Source organism: Macaca mulatta, chromosome 10 (assembly GCF_049350105.2).
Source record: "Macaca mulatta isolate MMU2019108-1 chromosome 10, T2T-MMU8v2.0, whole genome shotgun sequence".
Lineage (NCBI taxonomy): Eukaryota > Metazoa > Chordata > Mammalia > Primates > Cercopithecidae > Macaca > Macaca mulatta.
The window spans coordinates 84560246-84586956 of record NC_133415.1 but is presented as its reverse complement, the minus strand read 5'-3'; the positions used below and the strand labels follow the sequence as shown (position 1 = coordinate 84586956).

The following is a 26711-nucleotide window of genomic DNA, read 5'->3' as shown; positions in this document are numbered from 1 at the left end:
AAAAACAGGTGAAATATTTTAGGACATGGTTCTGGGAAAAGATTCTATGAACATGACCTCAAAAGCATAGGCAACAAAAGTAAAAGTAGACAAATGGGATTTTTTTTTTTTTTTTTTTTTTTGAGACAGAGTCTCACTGTGTCACCCAGGCTGGAGTGCAGTGGTGCGATCTCGGCTCACTGCAGGCTCCGCCTCCCGGGTTCACGCCATTCTCCCGCCTCAGCCTCCAAGTAGCTGGGACTACAGGCCCCCACCTCCACGCCCGGCTAGTTTTTTGTATTTTTAGTAGAGACAGGGTTTCACCATGTTAGCCAGGATGGTCTCGATCTCCTGACCTCGTGATCCACCCACCTCGGCCTCCCAAAGTGCTGGGATTACAGGCTTGAGCCACCGCGCCTGGCCGACAAATGGGATTATATTAAATTTAAAACTTTCTGCACAGCAGGGTAAACAATCAACAGAGTGAAGAGACAACTAAAGAATGGGAGAAAATATTGTTAACTATTCATTAAAGAAGGGAGTAATATCCAGAATACACAAGGAACTCTAACTCAACAGCTGGACAAATGAGCTGAATAGACATCTCTCAAAAGAATACATACAAATGGCAAACAGGTATGTGAAAAAATGCTCAGTATCACTAATCATCAGGGAAATGCAAATTAAAAATCACAATGAGATAGCCTTTCATCCCAGTTAGAATGGATACTATGAAAAATGTTAAAAATTTCTCTGCATCTCTGAGGATGGAGAGAAAGGGGAACTCTTATATATTGTTAGTAGTAAAGTCAACTCGTACAGGTATTATGGAAAACAGTATGAAGGCTCCTAAAAAATTAAAAATATAATTACCATATGATCCAGCAATCCCATTACTGGGTATATATCTAAGAAGAAGGAAATCAGTACATCGAAGAGATATCTATCTGCAGTCCTACGTTTATTACAGCACTATTCACAGTAGTCAAGATGTGGAATCAACTGAAGTATCCATCAACAGACAAACAGATAAAATGTGGCATACACATACAATGAATACTATTTAGCCATAAAAAAGAATGAAATTCTGTCATTCACAGCAACATGGATGAACCTGAAGGACATTATGTTAAGTGAAATAAGTCAGGCATAGAAAGATAAATATCGACCAGGCGCCGTGGCTCACGCCTGTAATCCCAGCACTTTGGGAGGCCGAGGCAGGCAGATTATGAGGTCAGGAGATCTAGACCATCCTGGCTAACACAGTGAAACCCCATCTCTACTAAAAATACAAAAAATTAGCCAGGCGTGGTGGCAGGCACCTGTAGTCCCAGCTACTCGGGAGGCTGAGGCAGAAGAATGGTGTGAACCCAGGACATGGAGCTTGCAGTGAGCCAAGATCATGCCACTGTACTCCAGCCTGGGTGGCAAAGCAAGACTCCATCTCAAAAAAAAAAAAAAAAAAAAATCAGATACATAACTCAAATAATTCTTGTACACTGGCAAGCAGTAGAGTCTTCTTTTTTTGCTGTTTTATTTCCCACCCAGACCCAGGTTAGGTTACATTAAATCTTGTCGTAAAAAGAAAACGGTTACGTATCTGGCAATAAAATTCTATGTTAGCCTCCGGGCACCGTAGCTCACACCTATAATCCTAGCACTTCGGGAAGCTGAGGAAGGAAGATCACTTGAAGCCCAGAGGTTAAGATCAGCTTGGCTAGCAAAGACTCCTTCTCTACTAAAATTTTTTAAAAATCAGCCAGGCATGGTGGTGAGCACCTACAGTCCCAGCTACTAATCGCTCAGGAGTTTGAGGCTGCAGTGAGCTATGACTGTGGCACTGTACTCCAGCCTGGGTGACAGAACCAGACCCCATCTTTAAAAAAAAAAAAAAAAAATTATGTTAGCTTAAGCTCCAAGAGATTTTTTTTTAAGTGTAACACATCATTAGTTTTACATTCATCATGAAATGAATTAGCCCATTTCACCAATAATAAACAAAGAGAACATTTAGGTAGTTTTCCCAGATCCTAAGGCTTCTAAGACACTGTCCCACCATTCTGTCAAGGAGCTTTATTCTAAGATGTTTTCTTACCTGGTTTCAAAGGTGTGACAATAGCTTGCTGAAGATTAGCCTTTCTCAAAGGAGTTTTGCCCTGAAAAAGCCCTCCAGTTCCATTCTTCCCCAGTAACTTATTCTCCAAATTGGCCTTCTCCTCTGTGAAAAGGGAAGATCATCATTGTGCAATCAATCAGCAAGGAAGCAAAACAAATCACTATCACGCACTTAAAATGCAAACTACAGCTCCGTACCAGTACACTTCCAACTCATGTGGCAAGTACAAGCAAAGTTCTAGCAATCAAAAGAAAAAGTACACATTACACATCAGACATAGACTATAAAAACAATCACTAAAAAACTGGCAACATTGAACAATGTATGATAAAAAAGAAAAAGTACAGATTCTGCATTGTGAATAACTCCTTATCTTTGTTTGGTACCCATTTAGGGTCATACAAACATGAACTAGCTTTATCTACCCTCTAAATACATCATGTTCCTCTCAAAGAAAACTGTAACCAGCCAGGTGTGGTGGCTCTGGCCTGTAATCCCAGCACTTTGGGAGGCCAAGGTGGGCAGGTCACAAGGTCAGGAGATTGAGACCATCTTGGTCAACACGGTGAAACTCTGTCTCTACTAAAACACAAAAAATTAGCTGGGCGTGGTGGCACGTGCCTGTAATCTCAGCTACTTGGGAAGCTGAGGCAGGGGAATCGCTTGAACCTGGGAGGCGGAGGTTGTGGTGAGCTGAGATCGAGCCACTGCACTACAGCCTGGCGACAGAGCAAGACTCCGTCTCAAAAAAAAGAAAAAGAAAATAGTAATCATCAAAAACTCTAGGGCTTACAAAAGACATTGTATAGTCTTACAGTTTCCTCCTCACTGGGATGGTGGGAGGAATAAGGGGTGTGTGAGGGTAGAGCAGAGCTACGTTTTCTCAAGAAATTTTATCTTAGATTCTACTGTGCCCAGAAGTCAGTACAAAGCAATGAAGGGTCTGTTCTACCAACAGCCTACTGATTAGTTTCAGGAATGCAGTGAGACACAGCAATAACTACCCTGTGCATGTACACTCTGACTGCAACTGTGTAAAAGATGTGACTATTTATTTAAGAAAAAAATTGGAAAGTAATATATTAAAATAGAGGTAGTTTTGTTAGCCAAAAGAACTCTGGCAAAAACAAAAAAACAAATAAATAATTTTTTAAACTAAGTTTTAGAAAAATAGTGGGGTCATTTTTTTTCTTCCAAATTGTATTTAACAGTATTCTTATGCTAATCTTTTCTTTTTTATTTTAAATAAAAGCTTAGAAAAAGAAATCCTCAGACAGCCCAGCCATTTCCTTAGGGTTCCAGTGAAGCAAGGGCATGGGGAAGATCCCCGCAGGACAGATGGCCCTTGTAGTTACCCTTCCTCCCCACCACTTCCAACAGACTACTCCTCTCAGGATCCCCACTAGATGCCATTAAAGTCCTTTTCCAAAGGAATGGCACCTGCCATCACATTTGGACAGTGCATTATACGGATAAGTACAGCTGCAATAGACTCACTTCTGTTCCCCACCACGTATTGATAGTGATTTCTCCTGATAAGGAGGATGGAGACATGACAGAAAGAATCAAAGGGGCCTCAACAACTAGTCTCAGATATTATTTCAAAGTAATGTAAAAATGTAACTACATTCTTATTCACCGTTGGCCAAGCAAAACTGTTTCTGGGATTGGGTTCTTAGTAGCATAATCCTTCCATTTAAAAATGAATTGAGGGCCAGGGGAAGTGGCTCACGCCTGTAATCCCAGCACTTTGGGAGATCGAGGTGGGTGGATCACCTGAGGTCAGGGGTTCAAGGAGAGCCTGGCCAACATGGCAAAACACCATGTCTCTACTAAAAATACAAAAATTAGCCAGGTGAGCTGGTGGGTGCTTGTAATCCCAGCTATTTGGGCGGCTGAGGCAGAATCACTTGAACACAGGTGGCAGAGGTTGCAGTGAGCTGAGACTGTACCACTGGGCAACAGAGTGAGACTCCAGTCTCCCAAAAAAAAATGAATTGAGGGAGGGGTGGCAGGAGGGAGGTGAGGGTAGTTATAAAAGAGCAATACAATAGTTCCTTGTGATACTAGAACTGTTCAATATCTTGACTGTGGTGGTAGACACATTAACCAACACAGGTGATAAAACCACAGAGAACTTAATACACATACAAGTGAAACTGGAGAAATCTGTGTAAAACTGGTAGATTGTATGAATGTCAACATCCTAGCTGTGATATAATCTATGCCTAATGATAGTAGAGAAAGTTTTTATGTGGCTGCCATCACTACAGACATATTTGAGCATGGAGTTTTGCTGAACACTGGTTCATGTGAACTTTCCCGTATGTCCCTAAAGCTTAAATCCGCCATTCTGAACTACAAAACAACATATAATTTGTGTTTACAATCCATTCCCCAAATACTGGGCATTTCAACTATTCCCACAATATCATGGATGACAGAATGTCTTGGTGCAGAAAGGAGTTGATATTTTAGTTATTTTCTTGGTGCAAAAAAGTTCTTTTCTTGCAACCCCTTCTATTATTGAAAGGTCTTCAGCACAAAGCAAGCCACTAACCCTTAAAATAGCCAGAGAAAGCAGGCACTTACCAAACCATGAATCTACGTTTTGAGTATCGCCTTCATCATCCAAGGATGAAAAATTGATGAAGTCCGAGGGGGCATCATAGGAATAAGAGCTTTTAACTTGTGACATTGTTTCCCACTTAGTGCAGAAGAGCAGGTTTTTCCCAGTATTTGTACCACTTTTCTCAGCAGGTCACCTTCTGAGGAAAGAAATGGTTGCACTTAAATCTAAGTAAATTCCCATCATTACTGAGGAAAGAAATGTTTGCACATAAATCTAAGTAAATTCCCATCATTACTTTGGTTTTACTATCATGGTGGTAATTTTGCAAACCACCTAGAATTTACTGAAAATAGCCTTACTTTGTCCAATCAACCTAAAAATTAGTTTTTCAGGTAACTTAAAGATACTCCTTGAGGTAAATATGTTTGGAATTAGAAAGCAGTGGGCCAGACACAGTGGCTCATGTCTGTAATCCCGGCACTTTGGGAGGCAGGAGGACCACATGAGACCAGGAGTCCAAGTCCAGCCTACAAAACATAGAGAGACCCTGTCTCTAAATAAATAAAAATTATCTGTAAGTATAATAGTTGACCCTGTCTCTAAAAAGATAAAAATTGTCTGTAAGTAGTTGACACTATCTCTAAAAAAATAAAAATTATCTGTAAGTAATCAGCAAATATAAAGAAAAACCAAAAAGAAAAAAATAAAATTAAAAATTAAAAATTAAATTTAGGCTGGGCGCGGTGGCTCACGCCTGTAATCCCAGCACTTCGGGAGGCCGAGGCGGGTGGATCACCTGAGGTCAGGGGTTGAAGATCAGCCTGGCCAACATGGCAAAACCTCGTCTCTACTTAAAAAATACAAAAAATTGGCCGGGCGCGGTGGCTCAAGCCTGTAATCCCAGCACTTTGGGAGGCCGAGACGGGCGGATCACAAGGTCGGGAGATCGAGACCATCCTGGCTAACACGGTGAAACCCCATCTCTACTAAAAAATACAAAAAAACTAGCCAGGCGTGGTGGCAGGCACCTGTAGTCCCAGCTACTTGGGAGGCTGAGGCAGGAGGATGGCGTAAACCCGGGAGGCGGAGCTTGCAGTGAGTCGAGATCCGACCACTGCACTCCAGCCTGGCTGACAGAGCGAGACTCCGTCTCAAAAAAAAAAAAAAAAAAAAATTAGCTGGGCGTGGTGGGGGGAGCCTATAATTCCAGCTACTCGGGAGGGTAAGGCAGGAGAATCGCTTGAACCTGGGAGACGAAGGCTGCAGTGAGCTGAGATCACGCCATTGCACTCCAGCCTGGGCAACAAAGGCAAAACTCCATCGCAAAACATAATAATAATAAATAAAAATAAAATAAATTTTAAAAATGATTTTTTTTTTTTGAGATGGAGTCTCACTCTGTCACCCAGGAGGGAGTGCGGTGGCACGATCTCAGCTCACTGCAAGCTCCACCTCCCGGGTTCACGCCATTCTCCTGCCTCAGCCTCCCGAGTAGCTGGGACTACAGGCGCCTGCCACCACGCCCGGCTAATTTTTTGTATTTTTTTTAGTAGACACGGGGTTTCACCATGTTGGCCAGGATGGTCTCGATCTCCTGACCTCAAGATCCACCCGCCTCGGCCTCCCAAAGTGCTAGGATTACAGGTGTGAGCCACCGCGCCCGGCCTTAAAAATGTTTTTTAAAAGAAAGAGGCAAAGTCTGATAAGTATCTACACTGTGCTAGGTGTTTTACATTCACCATGTCATTATTTTCCCTCAATTTACCATTTTCTCATTTCTAGCCTCCTCTAGCCCAATTTATTCTCTCTCTGCCCTAAATAACCCAATTTCTAAAATAAACCACTAATTTTTATGCCTACCAACCAACAGCTTATCCATCATTCAAAGTCCAGTTCAAATCTCTGTGAACTCTTTCCCAATTTCCACCTATCATACAAAATTGTTGCCTCTCCAAAGCCAATCGTGCTTTGTTTACATCTCCGCTCTAACACTTATCATACAATTTTATGTTAACTGTGTAAATGTCTCTCCCAGTATACTCAAAGTTCCTAAAAACAAAGATAGATTTTATTTACTTGTGTATATCTCATCCATCCATCCATCCATCAAGGTACTTAACACAGTGCATTATACATGGTAAGAGCTCAACACAGTTTTGCCAAATATAAGTTGTCTTTTCTTAGAAATATTTTCAAAAAATACTATTTCTGAGTATAAAGAAGACGACTTTGAAACACACATAAGAGGCACAATATGCAGCATAGGAATAGAAGCAAGGATAAAGGAACAAGTTAAACAGGCCCCTCCCTACTCCTACGTACGAAGTTTTGCACTCTATCCTGTGGAAACCTGTGTAGGTTTACAATCCGCTCCTACTCAAGCCCAATCTAGTCAATTAATAAAATAGCTGAGGCCGGGCGCGGTGGCTCAAGCCTGTAATCCCAGCACTTTGGGAGGCTGAGACGGGCGGATCACGAGGTCAGGAGGTCTAGACCATCCTGGCTAACCCGGTGAAACCCCGTCTCTACTAAAAAAAAAGTACAAAAAACCAGCCGGGCGAGGTGGCCGGCGCCTGTAGTCCCAGCTACTCGGGAGGCTGAGGCAGGAGAATGGGGTAAACCCGGGAGGCGGAGCTTGTAGTGAGCTGAGATCCGGCCACTGCACTCCAGCCTGGGCGACAGAGCGAGACTCCGTCTCAAAAAAAAAAAAAAATAAAATAAAATAAAATAGCTGAAAGTAATCTGATAAATAGCCTAAAGGCCACACTCACTGGCCAATAATTTGCCGATGAATCCCAATGAGCCATTTGTCTTTTTTTTTTTTTTTTTTTTGAGACGTTGTCTCACTCTGTTGCCCAGGCTGGAGTGCAGTGGCATGATCCTGGCTCACCACAACTTTTGCCTTCCAGGTTCAAGCAATTCTCCTGCCTCAGTCTCCCGAGTAGCTGGAATTACAGGCACTCACAGCCACAGCTGGCTAATTTTTTGTTTTTAGTAGAGACAGGATTTCACCATGTTGGCCAGGCTGGTCTCAAACTCCTGACCTCAAATGATCCACCCGCCTCAGCCTCCCAAGTGTGGGCCACTGTGCCTGGCCAGCCATTTGTTTTTATCCAGGGAACAACATGTACTCAAAAGTATCTGTATCTTAGAAGGGAGGTAGATGCCAGTAATCACCTGAATAAATGTTTATTTAAATTAATGCCTTTCTAGTGGGGCGCAGTGGCTCACGCCTGTAATCCCAGCAGTTTGAGAGGCCAGGGCGGATGGATCACCTGAGGTCAGGAGTTTGAGACCAGCCTGGCCAACATGGTGAAACCCATCTCTACTAAAAACACAAAAAAATTAGCCGGGCATGGTGGCACATGCCTGTAATCCCAGCTACTTGGGAGGTTGAAACAGGAGAATCTCTTGAACCTGGGAGGGCCGAGGCTGCAGTGAGCCAAGATCATGCCACTACACTCCAGCCTGGGTGACAGGGCGACGCTCTGTCTCAAAAAAAAACAAAAAAACAAAAACAAGGTTAATTAACACCTTTCTTTAAACCCTTATTATACAAATGAATGCTCATTTAAAAAAACAGACAAAAAGCTGTTATTAAAAAAAATAAATAGGCTGGGGGAAAAAAAAATAGGCCAGGCACGGTGGCTCACGCCTATAATCCCAACACTTTGGGAGGCCTATGCAGGTGGATCTCCTGAGGTCAGGAGTTCAGAGACCAGACTGGCCAACAAGGTGAAACCCTGTCTCTACTAAAGATACAAAAATTAGCTGGGCGTGGTAGCAGGTACCTGTAACCCCAGCCACTCGGGAGGCTGAGGCATAAGAATCCCTTGAACGCAGGCAGCGGAGGTTGCAGTGAGCACTGCACTGCAGCCTGGGCGACAAGAGCGAAACTCTGGCTCAAAAATAAATAAATAAATAATAAATAAATAAACCTATAATGCTACACTATTCCAGATGTCTGGTGTTTTTTTCAATTTTCCATGACCTGCTAAACAGATTTCTTATATTAAAAAAATAGGCCAGGCACAGTGGCTCACGCCTGTAATCCCAGCACTTTGGGAGGCCAAGGGCAGGCGGATCACCTGAGATCAGGAGTTCGAGATGAGCCTCGCCAACATAGTGAAACCCTGTCTCTACCAAAAATACAAAAATTAGCCGGGTGTGGTGGCAGGTGCCTGTAATCCCAGCTACTCAGGAGGCTGAGGCAGGAGAATCGCTTGAACCCAGGAGGCGAAGGTTGCAGTGAGCTGAGATCACTCCATTGCACTCCAGCCTGGGTGACAAGAGTAAGACTTCATCTCAGAAAATAATATTTTTTGTATAAACCATTATAGTCACATTTTCTGTCAACTGTAGTCAAAAGCAATCCCAACTAACAGAAGTCCAGAATGCCCTCTCTGGCATTTACCACATATATGTTACAATAGGCAAATCACTAACTCTCTGCCTACCATCTTACCATAAACAAATAAGAAGGTACTTCAAGTGCTATGAAATACACTATCGTAAGGTAGTATCACTGCTGATACCTTTCCTCTCCTTGACCACATTTCTATTCAAAGGATTTTTTAGTGAAAGATTCCACAGTGACTGACTGTTTTAAAAACGCCTTGCTGCAAGGAGGAAATTTTCCTTTTCTTGTGAACAAATATGCTAGAAGACATGGGAAAATCTTGGATTCCCATGATCTTAATGCCTAACTCAGGTCACTGGGAACACTTCCCAGGCATGAATATAATGAAGACAACTAAGGCTGGGGGAAGGAAGAGGCAGGAATGTAATATGCAGCAACCCCACTTAGCCACAAAACCATGATTCCACCAAAGCATGATGCTGAAAACTACCTGGAAAGTGTTCAAATTTAGCCCTTCACATCCTTTTTTCTTTTTTTTTCATCTCTGTTTTTTTTTTGTTTTGTTTTGTTTTGTTTTTTTTGAGACGGAGTCTCACTCTGTCACCCAGGCTGGAGTGCAGTGGCCGGATCTCAGCTCACTGCAAGCTCCGCCTCCCGGGTTCACGCCATTCTCCGGCCTCAGCCTCCCGAGTAGCTGGGACTACAGGCGCCCGCCACCTTGCCCGGCTAGTTTTTTTTGTATTTCTTAATAGAGACGGGGTTTCACCATGTTAGCCAGGATGGTCTCGATCTCCTGACCTCGTGATCCGCCCGTCTCGGCCTCCCAAAGTGCTGGGATTACAGGCTTGAGCCACCGCGCCCGGCTTCATCTCTGTTTTTTAAAGACCTAGGATCTTGCTATGTTGCTCAGACTAGACTCGAACTCCTGGGCCCAAAGGATCCTCCCTCCTCAACCTCCTAAGTAGCTGGGCATGGTGGTGTGTGTCTGTAGTCCCAGCTAGTCAGGAGGCTGAGGTGGGAGGATCATTTGAGTCCAGGAGTTCGAGGCCACAGTGACCCATGATTGCACCACTGCACTCCAGCCTGAGCAACAGAGTGAGACTCTGTCTCTTAAAAGACAACAACAACAACAACAAAATAAGCAGTATTTATTTCCCTAGATCTATGTTTGCATCCCAAAAGAAACTGAGCTTTCTGGAATTTTTATTAAATATTCGTGACAATCAAGCAAAAATTGTCTAATCTCTTGATTTGAGGAAATAATCCTTCCCATTTACGTGGCCTATAAATTGACTATTAACTTATCCAAAGTTACATATTCTCTTTCTAATATTTCTATATAGAACTATCAGCCTGGCCAACATGGTGAAACCCCATCTTTCTACTAAAAATACAAAAATTATCTGAGTGTGGTGGCACATGCCTGTAATCCCAGCTACTTGGGAGGCTGAGGCAGGAGAATCGCTTGAATGCAGGAGGCAGAGGTCGCAGTGAGCCGAGATCATGCCACTGCACTCTAGCCTGGGCGGTAGAGTGAGACTCCGTCTCAAAAATAAATAAATAAATAAATAGCCGGGCACGGTGGCTCACGCCTGTAATCCCAGCACTTTGGGAGGCCAAGGCAGGCAGATCACAAGATCAAAAAATCGAAAGCATCCTGGCCAACGTGGTGAAAACCCGTCTCTACTAAAAATACAAATATTAGCTGGGCGTCATGGTGTGTGCCTGTAGTCCCAGCTACTTGGGAGCCTGAGGCAGGAGAATTGCTTGAACTCGGGAGGCAGAGGTTCCAGTGAGGCAAGATCGTGCCATTGTACTCCAGCCTGGCGATGAAGTGAGACTCCGTCTCAAAAAAATTAATTAAAAAAATTAAAAATAAATAAACAATATTTCTATATAGAACTAAAAATGATTCCTGGGGCATTGACTTAATAAAAGGGTATATAAATTTGAAAAAGTTAAAAATAAAAACAGCTATTAACTTTTTTCTTTTTTTGAGACAGAGTTTCACTCTTGTTGCCCAGGCTGGAGTGCAGTGGCACAATCTCGGCTCACTTCAACCTCTGCCTCCCGGGTTCATGTGATTCTCCTGCCTCAGCCTCCTGAGTAGCTGGGATTACAGGCACCCGCCACCACGCCCAACTAACTTTTTGTATTTTTAGTAGAGACGGGGTTTCACCAACTTGGCCAGGCTGATCTTGAACTCCTGACCTCAAGTGATCCACCCACCTCAGCCTCCCAAAGTGCTGGGATTACAGGCGTAAGCCACCACGCCTGGCCAACAGCTATTACTTAATAAGCACTTACAACATGCCAGACACTGATGACAGTATCTTAAATGTATTAACTCACTAAAGCCTCACAATAATCCTATAAAGTAGGTACTATTATCATCTTCATTCTATAATGAGGGACTTTAGGCACAGAGATTTACTACTTATTCGCAGTCATGCAGCTAAGAAGCAGTAAAGCCAGGATTCCAAACGGAATAGACCCCGAAGGTGGTGTTCTTATCCACTGCCTCTCAAATGTATTTAAAAATGGACATTTAAATAGATAAATAACAAATGTCATGGAGCAAGAGACAGTAACTTCCAAATACTGTCTGCTGTAGGCCAGGCACCTTGCCAGACACTTCACATAAATCATCTCATTTAAACTGTATTAATAATATAAATGATAGATCGATGTCTTTATAAATAGATGCTACCATCACCATTTTATGAACAAGGAAACAAGCTCAGAGAAGTTACGCTATTCCAAGATCACCAAACTAATACATAGCAGTGTCGAGTTTTAAAAGAGCAGGTCTGTAGGATTCCAAAATCTGGGGTCTCTCTAATGCACAAGTTTTCCTATAAACATTGCTTCAAAAAGGAGGAATGAAAACAAATCGTATGATCCTGTTCAACAAAGACAAATTCTGCTCTTTTCGAAACCTAAGCATCCCTGAAACGCTCATAAAGAAAACTTGAGCAAATTACAAATCTTGTTCTAAATTTAATTGGAAAGCTCTGATCTGAATATTCCCATAAAATTTTTTTTAAAATCCCTTTATTCCTTTTTTTTTAAGTGTACTTTTGCATATAAAGTTTTTCCTCTATATAAGATGGAGGTTAGATAAAACCTCAGTGATATTCTAGAGTAAAGAGACTATGAAGAGGGTTCAAGCAGCAGAAGAAAGGTGTCCTCTGAGGTCTAAGACTACATTTGATTAGTGGTGGACAAAAAGCGAGGGGTGCAAACCTAAGTACACTTAATCTTTAGGTGAAATTTTAAAAACAAAATATTATTTTCCTAACATGATCCATTTTTTAAAAAAGCTTCTTTTAAGCTATATTTTGGTCTAGAATGGCCAACTCAGGAGACCATCCCCTCTCTCTGGAAAAAGAGAATAAATAAATACATATCCATTGAGAAGTCTGACTCTTCAATGAAGGCTGACAGCACAAGTACATCAAGAAAACCAAAAGTTAACTACTGGGTCATTTCGGTTTCACGACACTACCTCCCCCAGAAATAATAAATATTAGGATGTGAAACTTATCAAAATTAAAGTCCACAGGGCCTAGTAGGAAATGGAACAGGCCAGAGCCAAAGGCAGCTGTTTAAATGACAGAGCCCCAGGCATAGTGGGAACTGGATGCCTTCCTGCGCCCCTTAATCAAGATTGAATTTCTGTCAACAGGTCTCACAAAAAAAAAAAAAAAAAAAAAAGCACATGCGTCAACCACATTCCCCCAAACAAATCAAGCTGCCAAGCAAAAGAATTAGCTTCACATTTCAAAATTATCTGAATCTATCACAGTTTCAGATTCTTGCAAAACTAGAAATACTCTGTTGTATGACCAATATTAATGACCAATTAATGACCAATATTCCTACAAAGACCCAAGGAAAAAGCCTATCCTGTATGCTATGAACCAATTAGGTTCCTCTAAAAACTGCCTATTCAATGTCATCCATCACGTCTTATAGCCCATTTTTGTTTCCAAAAAGCGAAGACTAAAAGGATAGATAGATAGATAGATAGACAGACAGACAGACAGACAGATAGATAGATAGATAGATAGATAGATGATAGATAGATAGATAGACAGACAGAGATATAACTATAAAATCTCTTGGCCGAGCACAGTGGCTTAGGCCTGTAACCCCAGTACTTTGGGAGGCCAGGGCGAGTGGATCACGAGGTCAGGAATTCGAGGTCAGGCCAACAAGGTAAAACCCGTTTCTACTTTAGTAGAGTAAATTAGCCGGGCGTGGTGGAGACGTGCCTTTAATCCCAGCTACTCGGGAGGCTGAGGTTGCAGTGAGCCGAGATTGCACCACTGCACTCCAGCCTGGGACACAGTGAGACTCCCTCTCAAACAACAACAACAAAAAAATCTTCCCTCCAAGAACACACAGTTGAATGGGGGAATGCAAACGATTACAATATAGGGCTATCCTTGCTGCAAGAGGGCATAAACAGAGAGCACTCTGGAAGTGCAGAGAAGGACAACAGGATAGAAGAGGATCAGAGGTTTTCTGATGTAAGTAATACTAAAAAGACGCTGACAAACCTGCAGAGTTCTACAAGCTAAGAACGAATGTTGACTTTTTCTAGGGTAAGAGATAAATGGAAGGGGAAGACAAATACAAATTAGGAAGACTGCAGACAAAGCAATGTAACCTGTTCCCACATTCATCTGAAATTAACCTCCCATTGCCTCCCATCTTTCTTCACTCTCAAACCAAAAATAACTAGTCTTGACAAGCTCTATAAATCAAAAGGTGCAGGTTCAGACCGGGTGGGGGAAAGCTGCAAGAGCGTGCATTCTAAGCAGGGTAAAATAGTGGACTACCAGCTCCTAAGCGAAACAAAGACTTTGGTGTGACAGATGCTCTCAAACACCTTGCTATCCAGCCAGTGAGATATGACTTGCCTATTTCTATTAAAGAGAAAGTCATGAGTTAAACTGGTAATGTAATAGAATAAACAGAATAAGACAAGACTTCATTAGAAGTATAGTTAGTTAAGATGGTCCCATCCCAGGCAGTGCCATTTCTCCAGGGACATCCTCTCCTACTTTCACAAGGGATAAGAGATCCTATTACATTACCACAAGTAAAATAGAGTGGAGTTATTTTCATCTTACCCAGGGAGAAAACACATACATTTTTTTTCTTGTATATAAGGGATTAGCAGCAGTCAGTAAATGGCAACATAATCCAGCATGCAATTTTTAACTGTTAATCAAAGTCACAAACTAAGTCTGAAGGAAGTTTAATGGACTTTGTGTTTCCACATTTATGTTTGCTAACTTCTATGTTGAAATTGGATCTGTTTACAGAAACAGATCTATGAAGCTTCCAAAATTGGGTCAATTTAAAATCCAATGACAATCCCTCACTGTCCAACACTCAGAAGTCAGCACAGGACACATGGACACTTGTTCTAATTCATCACTGTCCAGAAACTTCAAGCAAATATATTTCCTATCATTTCTCTCCCAAACTTGTATGTTTCATACTGCCCTTTTTTAAGGGTTACAAACTCAGTTTTGCTTTAATTTATCCACAGAACTCAACAAACCACCTATGACTAATAGGACCTAGATAGAAATCAGTGATGCTGTTTATTACTAGGACAAATAATGACACAGAGCTTTGTAAAATACTAAAAGGAAATCTTAGCAGAATCACAAAGTGATCTGATATTCCAATAGTATGAAGCTGAAAAAGTGTGTAATGGTTGACAGTGGGGCTGCAGATTACAATCCTAGTCAAATGGTAGTCATTTCATTTTATAGAGATTTATACCCTTCAAAAGGTATCTGGTTTGGGGAATACACACAAACACCCAAACCCAAGAACCTAATAAAAGTATTTATTAGATGGCTTATGCCTGTAATCCCAGCACTTTGGGAGGCCGAGGCAGGTGGATCACCTGAGGTCAGGAGTTCAAGATCAGCCTGGCCAACATGGAAAAACCCCATCTCTACTAAAAATACAAAAATTAGCCAGGTGTGGTGACACACCGGTAATCCTAGCTACTCGGGAGGCTGAGGCAGGAGAATCACTTGAACCAGGGAGGCAGAGGTTGCAGTAAGCTGAGATTGTGCCACTGTATTCCAGCCTGGTCGACAGAGTGAGACTGTCTCCAAAAAAAAAAAAGTGTTTACCTATGGAGAATGAAGAAGAAAGTTACAAGGTTGGAAGAAGAGTTTAAACCATGAAGCTTTTTGTATTCTTTTGATTTTTGCACCATGCAAATATATCACCTATTTTAAATTATACATTTATGCCTATGTGAATATATACTGTTTCAGGTAAATCAGCATAATCTTCCTATAAGGCAATTTGGTGTTACATGTCAAAAGTTTTAAAAATGTTTTTTGTTTCTGTTTTTGTTTGTTTGTTTGTTTTTTGAGATAAGTCTCGTCGCTCTGTTGCCTAGGCTGCAGTAGTGCAATGGCGCGATCTCGGCTCACTGCAACCTCCACCTTCCAGGTTCAAGTGATTCTTCTGCCTCAGCCTCCCAAGTAAGTGGGATTACAGGTACTCACCATCATGCCTGGCTAATTTGTGTATTTTTACTAAAGACAGGGTTTCACCATGTTAGCCAGGCTGGTCTTGAATTCCTGACCTCAGGTGATCTGCCCGCCTCAGCCTCTGAAAGTGCTGGGATTACAGGCGTGAGCCACCACGCCCGGGCAAAAATACACATTCTTTTAGACCAGCAATTTCACTGGGTAAAATAATATAAAGAACCAAATAATGGAATACCATATAGCCATTAAAATTATGTTGCAGAGCCGGGCGCGGTCGCTCCCGCCTGTAATCGCAGCACTTTGGGAGGCCGAGGCAGGCAGATCACAAGGTGAGGAGATGGGAGACCATTCTGGCTAAAATGGTGAAACCCCATCTCTACCAAAAATACAAAAAATTAGCTGGGTGTGGTGGCGGGCACCTGTAATCTCAGCTACTCGGGAGGCTGAGGCAGGAGAATTGCTTAAACCCGGGAGGCAGAGGTTGCAGTGAGCCGGGATCGTGCCACTGCACTCCAGCCTGGGTGACAATGAGAGACTCCATCTCAAAAAAGAAAAAAAAAAAATTATGTTGCAGAAAAATTTGGCCAGGTATAGTGGCATGCACCTGTAGTTTCAGCAACTCGAGAGGCTGAGGCAGGAAGATCACCTGAGCCCAGGAGATGGAGGCTGTAGTGAGCTGTGATCACGCCACTGAAGTGCACACTCCAGCCTGGGTGACAAAGCAAGACCCTGTCTCAAAAAAAAAAAAAGAAAAGAGAAGAAAATTTATTAATGACACGGGAAAATATTCATAGCCTGATTATTAAGTCAAAAAACTTAGGGGCCCGGCGCAGTGGCTCAAGCCTGTAATCCCAGCACTTTGGAAGGCCAAGGCAGGCGGATCACGAGGTCAGGAGTTTGAGACCAGCCTGGCCAATATGGTGAAACCGTGTCTCTATCAAAAACACAAAAATAGCTGGGCAAGGTGGCGGATGCCTGTAATCCCAGTTACTCGGGAGGCTGAAGCAGGAGAATTGCTTGAACCCGGGAGGCAGAGGTTGCCTTGAGCCAGACATCGCGCCACTGCACTCCAACCTGGGAGACAGAGTAAGACTCCGACTCAAAAAAAAAGTTGAAAAAATTAACAAAAGATTTTAGTGTATGATTTTTTAAAAAAATTAAAGACAGTGGGCTCTCTGTATCTATGGTTTCCATGTCTGTGGATTCAATCAACTGCAGATCAAAAATATTTGGGGAAAAAAAAAACTGCAAAGCCGGGCATGGTGGCTCACGCCTGTAATCCCAGCACTTTGGGAGGCAGAGGTGGGCGGATAACCTGAAGTCGGGGGTTGGAGACCAGCCTAACCAACCTGGAGAAACCCTATCTCTATTAAAAATACAAAATTAGCTGGGTGTGGTGGCACATGCCTGTAATCCCAGCTACTTGGGAGGCTGAGACTGGAGAGTCGCTTGAACCTGGGAGGTGGAGGTTGTGGTGAGCTAAGATCATGCCATTGCACTCCAGCCTGGGCAACAAGAGCGAAACTCCGTCTCAAAAAAAAAAAAAAACTGCATCTGTACTGCACATGTAGACTTTTTTTGGAGACAGGGTCTCGTTCTGCCACCCAGGCTGGAGTGCGGTGGCGCCCTCAGCTCACTGTAACCTCAAACTTCTTGGCTTAAGTGACCCTCCACCTCGGCCCCCCAAGTAGCTGGGACTACAAGTAGGTGCCACCATGCCTAGCTAAATTTTTTTTTTTTTTTTTTTTTTTTGAGACGGAGTCTCGCTCTGTCACCCAGGCTGGAGTGCAGTGGCCGGATCTCAGCTCACTGCAAGCTCCGCCTCCCGGGTTTATGCCATTCTCCTGCCTCAGCCTCCGGAGTAGCTGGGACTACAGGCGCCCGCCACCTCGCCCGGCTATTTTTTTGTATTTTTTAGTAGAGACGGGGTTTCACCATGTTAGCCAGGATGGTTTCGACCTCCTGACCTCGTGATCCGCCCGTCTCGGCCTCCCAAAGTGCTGGGGCTACAGGCTTGAGCCACCGCGCCCGGCCCTAGCTAAATTTTTTTATGTTTTTTTTTTTTGTAGAGACAGGATGCCACCATGTTGCCCAGACTAGTCTCAAACTCCTGGCCTCAAGCAATCCTCCTACTTAAGCCTCCCAAAGTGGTGGGATTACAGGCCTGAGCCACTGTGCCCAGCCTAGACATTTTTTCTTGTCATTATTCCCTAAACAATACAGTATAACAACTATTTACATAGTATTAACATTGTATTAGGTATTATAAGTAATCTAGAGATAATTTAAAGTATATGGGAGTATGTACATAAGCTATATGCAAATACTACACATCATTTTGTACCAGGGCTTGAGCATCTGACAATTTTGTTTTGTTTGTTTTGAGACAAGAGTCTTGCTCTGTTGCCCAGGCTGGGGTGCAGTGACGAGATCTTGGCTCACTGCAGCCTCTGCCTCCCAGGTTCAGGGGATTCTCCTGCCTCAGTCTCCCAAGTAGGTGAGATTACAGGCGCGCACCACCACACCCAGCTAATTTTTGTATTTTTAGTAGAGATAGGATTTTGCCATGTGGCCAACCAGTCTCAAACTCTTGACCTCAGGTGATCCGCCCGCCTCAGCCTCCCAAAGTGTTGGGATTACAGGCATGAGCCACCATACCCAGCCGCGTATGAGAATTTTGATATCCTGGGAAGGTCCTAGAACCAATTCCCCATGGATATCAAGGGATGACTATACAGACACAGAAAAAAATTATAAAGAAATCTATCAAAATGCTAACCACGGTTTATCTGAGAGGTGGGATAGTGGGTGATTTTATTTTCTTTTTGCTTTTCGTAATAAATAAATTTCCTTCCAAAATATGTGTTACTTTATAAAATTAAAGTCATTTAAACACTTATGAAGTTGATATATTAATGTTCCTTCTTCCTATGGTCACTGCCTTACCTGTGGTTTAATCAGTCTATCAGGCCTACAGGCCTGACTGAAAGTTGCAATCTTCTCTTTCACCCCTTTTCTTAAATCTTGAAGTCTGGCAAATATGTATCAAGAACCTGGAAGAAGTAGAAAAGTAATGAAACAGGTTCCAAGTTCTCTGTAGTAAAAAAAGGGTTAACAGGCCGGGAGCAGTGGCTCACACCTATAATCCCAGCACTTTGGAAGGCCAAGTCAGGTGGATCACTTTAGGTCAGGGGTTCAAGACCAGCCTGGCCAACATGGTGAAACCCCATCTCTACTAAAAATACAAAAATTAGGCTGGGCGCGGTGGCTCACGCCTGTAATCCTAGCACTTTGGGAGGCCAAGGCAGGCAGGAGATCAAGACCATCCTGGCTAACACAGTGAAACCCCGTCTCTACTAAACATACAAAAAAATTAGCCGGGTGTGGTGGCACGTGCCTGTAGTTCCAGCTACTTGAGAGGCTGAGGCAGGAGAATTGCTTGAACCTGGGAGACAGTGGTTGCAGTGAACCAAGACCACACCATCGCACTCCAGCCTAGGCAACAGAGTGAGACACCATCTCAAAAAAAAAAACAAAAAACAAAACACAAAAATTAGCCAGGTGTGGTGACAGGTCCCTATAATCCCAACTATTCGAGAGGCTGAGGTAGGAAAATTGCTTAAACAGGGGAGGCAGAAGTTGCAGTGAGCTGAAATCTCAAAAAAAAAACTCTATATATAGTCAATTTTGCTTCCTAACTTTACTCATAGCAAAGAAAATTAAGTATGTCAAAGGGCATTTAACTCTCCCTCCTCTTTCTCCCAGGAATTCAAAGAGAATTAGGGAAGATAGGCCGGGCGCGGTGGCTCAAGCCTGTAATCCCAGTACTTTGGGAGGCCGAGGCGGGTGGATCACGAAGTCAGGAGATCGAGACCATCCTGGCTAACATGGTGAAACCCCGTCTCTACTAAAAAATACAAAAAACTAGCCGGGCGTGGTGGCGGGCGCCTGTAGTCCCAGCTACTCGGGAGGCTGAGGCAGGAGAATGGCGTAAACCCGGGAGGCGGAGCTTGCAGTGAGCCGAGATCGTGCCACTGCACTCCAGCCTGGGTCACACAGCGAGACTCCGTCTCAAAAAAAAAAAAAAAAAAAAAAAAAGAATTAGGGAAGAGACCCAGAAAAAGCTGAAGGAAAATTAACCAACAGATGTAGACGAACTCTGAAAATCTGGTACCTAAACAAGAAATGAAGGACTCTCTCACATAATCCTGGACAATCTTAACTGCAATAAATTAATTTTATCAAGGTTGAAATACACAGATTTAAGCATAAGGTTAGCCAGATAAACCCTATTCAGCTAATTTGAAAGTCTAAACAAAATTACCAACCTAGTTGAGTACAATCCAGTTTTTCATACCCGCAATTTTGTAGTCAATTCAGATAGTGCCTTCCTGCCTAGTCAATTCAACAGGTATTTAGTGGGTGATTCCTATGTACCAGGATTGTTTCAGTCCCTGTCTAACCAAACTCTTGCTTATCAAGAATTAGGCAAGGGTGGCTTTGTGAAGCACAGAAACACAAACTGGCTCTTGATCTCCCTCACCTCTAAATTGTCCGGACACTTAGAATACAAAACAGTAGAGCACTCAGATGGTGTCCTGTCTTGTTCTGATTCTCACTTGCCAATTTCAAACCATGTTTTTGTCCCCAAACACACCAAAAAACCTTTGAGTTCATCACACATCTGTATACCCATATCTCATGCCAATCTGAGCACGCAGTACCCTCAAAGGACAACTAAATGGCCGAGTTAGCTGAGAGCCACATAATTTTGATCCAAGAATGCCAGCTTAATACTGAACTGACTCATCCATCCAACCAGGGGGACGGACTTAAGTCTGACATGGGGGTGGTGTAATACACTAAGGCCACAATACAAGAACATCCTTATAGTCCTATTTTTGACAACATTTGATGAGTGAGAGAAATTCAAAGAGAGGCCATAGGATGTCAAGAAAAGGTAAGGGTGAACCAGGGAGTAAACCAAGAGCTGGTCTTAAAGCAAAATCTAGGAGTCAAAAATCCTTTTCTATCCTAAGTAGGCCTGATTTGGGGAAGTCCATGTTACTGAACTACCAGAAAATTATATGTGGAAAACAAGACGTTATATGTCAAGAAAATAGGGGGTAAACCAATTCTACAATATTATAACCTGGTTTGGTTTTCCTTCCCCCCTCCAATCTATAAATGTTGAGAAAGGAAATGAGAAAGGGAATAATATCTGGTGATTCCATACAAAAAGAGAGAGCTGGACAAATATGGATAACATATAATGAATTTTAAATCCCAAATAGAAGACAACTCCAAATGGACTTAAACTCTCCCTCAATTATGTTCTCACACCATCTAATCATCTTTCTGTTTTAGATAACAGTTTTGAAATGTCCTTATTTGTGACTACCTCTGTTTTCCTCCATCAAACGCCACACTTCCTGAGGGCAGGGCTACTGTATCACCCATTTCTCGAAATTTATCTAGATTCTGGCCCACAGTTTCCTCCTCCTACCTCCTTCCTCCGTTTCCGTCAAGAGGGACCAAGAATAGCACCAACTACATTGGCTTGGCCAGGAAATTAGATGAGAACGGGCACGCAGGGTACTTAGTTCAGTCAATGTTTATAACCTGTTAGCATGGTAATAATAATTATCGTTACCTTTATTAGACGATAGCCTCCCGCAACTCCTTTTCCCCCCAGTTTCCCGGACGGACTTCAGAGCAAAATCCTGTCGCCAAGAGAAGGGTGGCCCGAAGCCCCCGCTCGCACCCTGCCCCGCCTAGGCGGCGACCGAGCACCGCAACCGCCTCAGAAGCCAGGCCTACCCGCGCGAACTGCGCTAGGAGCTGGAAGGTGAACTTCAGCCATTCCAAACTCCGGGAGGAGGGACACCCGCGCCCCAGCTGCTCCCTCTTTTCTTCCCGCGGCTCACCTAGCCTCTCCTCAGTTCTGACAACGAAGCGCCAGCCAACCCGCCGCGGGACTCATTCAGTATCGTTGAAATTTTGAACCCAGGCAGCCTAGTCGAATGCACCAATCAGAGCTCCAGGAAAGCAATTCCAGGCTCCCGATTGGCCCTACAGAGAGCAGCAATACCGGAAGTCAGAAGGCGGTACCAGCGAACAACGAGGCCGGGAGTTCCCGGGAAGTGTAGTCTCCTGCGCCTGCGTGAGTCCACTGGACCAGCCCTTAGGAGTAAATTACTACGAAGACCGGAGTGCTCTGCTCCAAACTCTTTGGGAAAGGTGGTACCAACTGAAGAGGTGGAAAGTCGACTTAGATCACAGAATGGCGCGCATCCTGGACATCCCCAGGCTTTCAGGGAATAAAACTTTATTTTTAAAAATTATTCTTGTTATGGTTGTGCATTATCCCTTGAAGGTTCAGAGGAGTTCACTCGTCTTAACGTGGAGTCTCCTGCAAGCAACATAGACTCGCCCGTAGCGTCCTTCCCAACCGTGCAAGTGTCTTCTCAAACCTTTTACCCAGGCCCTGCCCTGATCTTGTTCGTTGGGTGCTTTATCCGGTTTTATTCCCAACTGCATTCCGGCTTTATGATCCCCATGTGGTAAAAAGAAAACAAAGGCTCGGAGAAGTTGAACAAACATGTCCAAAATCATATAATAGATGGAGAAGACGGGATTCGAATGAAGAAGGTCTGTTCTTTTTATACATCACCGATAATTAATTAGAGGCCAGGCTTCGTGGCCCTCACCTGTAATCCCAGCTACTCAGGAGGCTAAAGCAGAAGGATCTATGAGACCAAGAGTTCCAGAACAGCGTAGATATCATAACGAGACCACCCCCACCATCTTAATTTTTTTTAATCAATTAGAAAATAGAAGCAACAAGCACAACAAAACAACCCCCTTCATAATACCAGCAAAAGCTAAAGATTCAAAACTTTAGCTCTAGGCTGGGCGCGGTGGCTCACGCATGTAATCCCAGCACTTTGGGAGGCCGAGATACGCAGATCATTTGAGGCGACGAGTTCAAGACCAGCCTGGCCAAAATGTTGAAACCCCCATCTCTACTAAAAATACAAAAATTAGCTGGGCGTGCTGGCGCGGGCCTGTAATCACAGCTACTTGGGAGGCTGAGGCAGGAGAATCACTTGAACCCGGGAGGTGGAGGTTGCAGTGAGCCAAGATTGCACCACTGCACCCCAGCCTGGGCGACAGAGCAAGACTCTTCTCAAAACAAAACAAAAAAAAAAAGGTCGAGGCAATTCCAATGAAAGTCCCAGTGGGTTCTGTTCTGGAATTTGCCAAGTTAATTCTAAAGTTCCTATGGAAGAGCAAAAGCACAAGTAGTGGCATCTTGAATTTTTTTTTTTTTTTTTTTTTTTTTTAGACGGAGTCTCGCTCTGTCGCCCAGGCTGGAGTGCAGTGGCCGGATCTCAGCTCACTGCAAGCTCCGCCTCCCGGGTTCACGCCATTCTCCTGCCTCAGCCTCCCGAGTAGCTGGGACTACAGGCGCCCGCCACCTCGCCCGGCTAGTTTTTTGTATTTTTTTAGTAGAGACGGGGTTTCACCGTGTTAGCCAGGATGGTCTCGATCTCCCAACCTCGTGATCCGCCCGTCTCGGCCTCCCAAAGTGCTGGGATTACAGGCTTGAGCCACCGCGCCCGGCCAGCATCTTGAATTTTGAAAAAGATTGGGGAAATTGACATACCAGATTTTGTACATATTAACATGAAATTATAGTAATTTTTAAAGTATGGTTCAACACGCACGGGGGGCAATCAGCAAAATCCAGACAGGAAAACCACAGGACAAATGATTTAGTTTATTCAAAACATAAACTGCCAAGAGTTTGGTTTTGTTTTCTTTTCGTTGTTGTTGTTTTGTCTTGTTTTGTTTTGTTTGGTTTTTTGAGACGGAGTTTCATTATTGTAGCCCAGGCTGGAGTGCAACGGTTCGATCTCGGCTCACTCTAAGCTCAGCCTCCCGGTTTCTCCTGCCTCAACCTCCCAAGTAGCTAGGATTACAGGCACACGCTACCACACCTGGCTAATTTTTTAATATTTTTTTGGTAGAGACGGGGTTTCACCATGTTGGCCAGGCTGGTCTTGAACTCTTGACCTCGGGTGATCCCCCTGCCTCACCCTCCCAAATGCTGGGACTACAGGCATGAGCCACCACACCTTTTCTTTTCTTTTTTAAGAGTCCTGGCCTGGCGCGGTGGCTCAAGCCTGTAATCCCAGCACTTTGGGAGGCCGAGGCGGGTGGATCACGAGGTCAGGAGATCAAGACTATCCTGGCTAACATGGTGAAACCCCGTCTCTACTAAAAATACAAAAAACTAGCCGGGCGTGGTGGCGGGCGCCTGTAGTCTCAGCTACTTGGGAGGCTGAGGCGGGAGAATGGCGTGAACCCGGGAGGCGGAGCTTGCAGTGAGCCGAGATCACGCCACTGCACTCCAGCCTGGGAGACACAGCGAGACTCCGTCTCAAAAAAAATAAATAAATAAAATAAAAAAAAGAGTCCTTGTGTTGTAGAGATACATAGAGATATGGTAGGGATGAAATTACTCTGGCACCTGCTTCCAAATAATTGGGAGTAGGCAGTGAAGATAAGTAGGTGGGGATTTAGATGAAACAAGATTAGCTACAAAATGATAATTGTTGAACCTGGTGATGGGTTCATGATACATAAATACATACATATACTCTTGTATGAGTTTGAAATTTTCCACAGTTAAAATGAGGTGGTTGCCTGATGCAGTGGCTCACACCTGTAATCCCAGCACTTTGGGATGCCAAGGCAGGTGGATGATTTGAGGTCAGGAGTTTGAGACCAGCCTGGACAACATAGTGAAAACCTGTCTCTACTAAAAATACAAAAAATTAGCCAGGCATGGTGGCGGGTGCCTGTAATCCCAGCTACTTGGAAGGCTGAGGCAGGAGAATCACTTGAATCCGGGAGGCAGAGGTTGCAGTGAGCTGAGATCACACCATTGCAGTCCAGCCTGGGCGACAGAGCAAGACTCTATCTCAAAAAAAAAAAAAAAAAAAAAGGCCGGGCGCGGTGGCTCAAGCCTGTAATCCCAGCACTTTGGGAGGCCGAGACAGGTGGATCACAAGGTCAGGAGATCGAGACCATCCTGGCTAACCCGGTGAAACCCCGTCTCTACTAAAAAATACAAAAAACTAGCCGGGCGAGGTGGCGGGCGCCTGTAGTCCCAGCTACTCGGGAGGCTGAGGCAGGAGAATGGCATAAACCCGGGAGGCGGAGCTTGCAGTGAGCTGAGATCTGGCCACTGCACTCCAGCCTGGGCGACAGAGCGAGACTCCGTCTCAAAAAAAAAAAAAAAAAAAAAAAAGTGGGGGGATGGGGGAGTAGTGGTTGTTGTTGTGGTGGTTGTTTTGTTGTTTTGAGATAGGGTCTTGCTGTCACCCAGGCTGGAGTGCAGTGGCAGGATCACAGCTCACTCTAACCCCAACCTCCCAGATTCAAGTGATCTTCCCACCTCAGCCTCCCAAAGTTCTGGGATTACAGGCATGAGCCACCGCACCTTGTCTAAAAAGAGATATTTTTGCTGGGCACGGTGACTCATGCCTGTAATCCCAGCACTTTGGGAGGTCAAGGTGGCCAGATCACCCAAGGTCGGGAGTTCAAGACCAGCCTGACCAACATGGAGAAACCCCATCTCTACTAAAAATAGAAAATTATTCTGGCGTGGTGGCAGGCACCTGTATTCCCAGCTACTCCGGAGTCTGAGGCAGGAGAATCGCTTGAACCGGGGAGGTGGAGGTTGTGGTGAGCCAGGATCGCGCCATTGCACTCCAGCCTGGGCAATAAGAGTGAAACTCCCTCTCAAAAATAAATAAATAAATAAATAGAGGTATTTTTAAGTATGGTATTGTCATAGAAGTTAAAAGTGGGGGAAATCAGTAGAAGAGTTTAAGAGTCCAGAAACACACTCAGCCAGTTACAGTGGCTCATGCCTGTAATCTTAGCACTTTGGAAAGCAGAAGCAGGAAGACTACTTCAGCCAGGAGTTTGAAATCAGCCTGGACAACATGGCAAGATACAAAAAAAACCTTAAAATTAGCCAGGTGTAGTGGCACGTACCTGTAGTCCCAGCTACTTGAGAGGCTGAGGTATGAGGATCACTTGAGCTTGGTAGGTCAAGGCTGCAGCGAGCCATGATTCTCCAGCCTGGGCAACAGAGCTGGATCCTATCTCTAAAAACAAAAACAAAATCCAGAACTCACGTATATCACGTATATCAGAATCTAGTAGGCCAGGCGCAGTGGCACACCTGTAATCCCAGCACTTCGGAAGGCTGGGCGGGGGGGAGTAGCTGGGACTACAGGCGCCCGCCACCTCACCCGGCTAGTTTTTTGTATTTGTTAGTAGAGACAGGGTTTCACCATGTTAGCCAGGATGGTCTTGATCTCCTGATGGTCTCGATCTCCTGACTTCGTGATCTGCCCGTCTCAGCCTCCCGAAGTGCTGAGATTACAGGCTTGAGCCACCGCGCCCGGCCTTTTTTTTTTTTTGGAGACAAAATTTCGCTCTTTCACCCAGGCTGGAGTGCAATGGCGTGAACTGGGCTCACTAAACCTCCCCCTCCAGGGATCAAGTGACTCTCCTGCCTCAGCCTCCTGAGTAGCTGGGATTACAGGCACTCACCACGAAGCCCAGCTAATTTTTAAATTTTTAGTAGAGACGGGGTTTCACCATGTTGGCCAGGCTGGTTTGGAACTCCTGACCACAGGTGATTCACCTGCCTCAGCCTCCTAAAATGCAGGGATTACAGGTGTGAGCCACTGCACTCGACCTATTAACAACTATTAAAATGTCAAACAAGTATGCCTTGTGATGTAGGACTTCCATTTCTAGGTTTCATTCCAAGAGATAAGACTCATCCAGTCACACAAAGGCCCAGTTGCTGCAGCGTTTATTGAGCACCTGCTATGTGCCAAGTCACCATATACTAAGTGTGGGGATACAGCAGTAAAAAGACGAAATTCCTGTCCTCGTGGAACTGTCGTTCTAGGGGAGAAGGCAGATGCTAGATGAGCGAAATAAGTAAATGATCTAGTGTATTAGCAGGTGATAAATGCAAAACCGTTTGCTCACGAGGCCCTGAAGTGTGGATGGCAATACAAGGAGAAAGGCAGGAGCTGGATAGACAGTGGAGCA

At 44.1% G+C, this 26711-nt stretch overlaps 1 protein-coding gene and 1 long non-coding RNA gene across 12 annotated transcripts in view; one reads left to right on the top strand and one right to left on the bottom strand.

Annotated features, from left to right (window-relative positions):
• LOC144332057 (uncharacterized) overlaps positions 1-21433 on the top strand; it is a 78450-nt gene extending 57017 nt beyond the window's left edge. Inside the window, exon 6 of the long non-coding RNA XR_013399775.1 lies at positions 21259-21433. This is a non-coding gene — a long non-coding RNA (uncharacterized LOC144332057). The remainder of the gene's footprint in view (positions 1-21258) is intronic.
• TPX2 (TPX2 microtubule nucleation factor) overlaps positions 1-21919 on the bottom strand; it is a 61913-nt gene extending 39994 nt beyond the window's left edge. For 2 of the 11 annotated variants that reach the window (XM_077951412.1, XM_077951416.1), the window contains exons 1-5: positions 21491-21595; positions 18510-18616; positions 16168-16292; positions 4688-4863; positions 2075-2197 (exon numbers count right to left, since the gene is read on the bottom strand). In XM_077951412.1, coding sequence (XP_077807538.1) covers positions 2075-2197; positions 4688-4793 — 229 coding nt within the window. In that variant the 5' untranslated portion in view covers positions 4794-4863; positions 16168-16292; positions 18510-18616; positions 21491-21595. Of the gene's footprint in view, positions 1-2074; positions 2198-4687; positions 4864-16167; positions 16293-18509; positions 18617-21069; positions 21186-21216 lie in introns of all 11 variants that reach the window. The other 9 variants (XM_015149283.3, XM_077951415.1, XM_077951411.1 and 6 more) reach the window with 8 other exon arrangements.
• Between the last annotated feature and the right edge of the window lie 4792 nt (positions 21920-26711).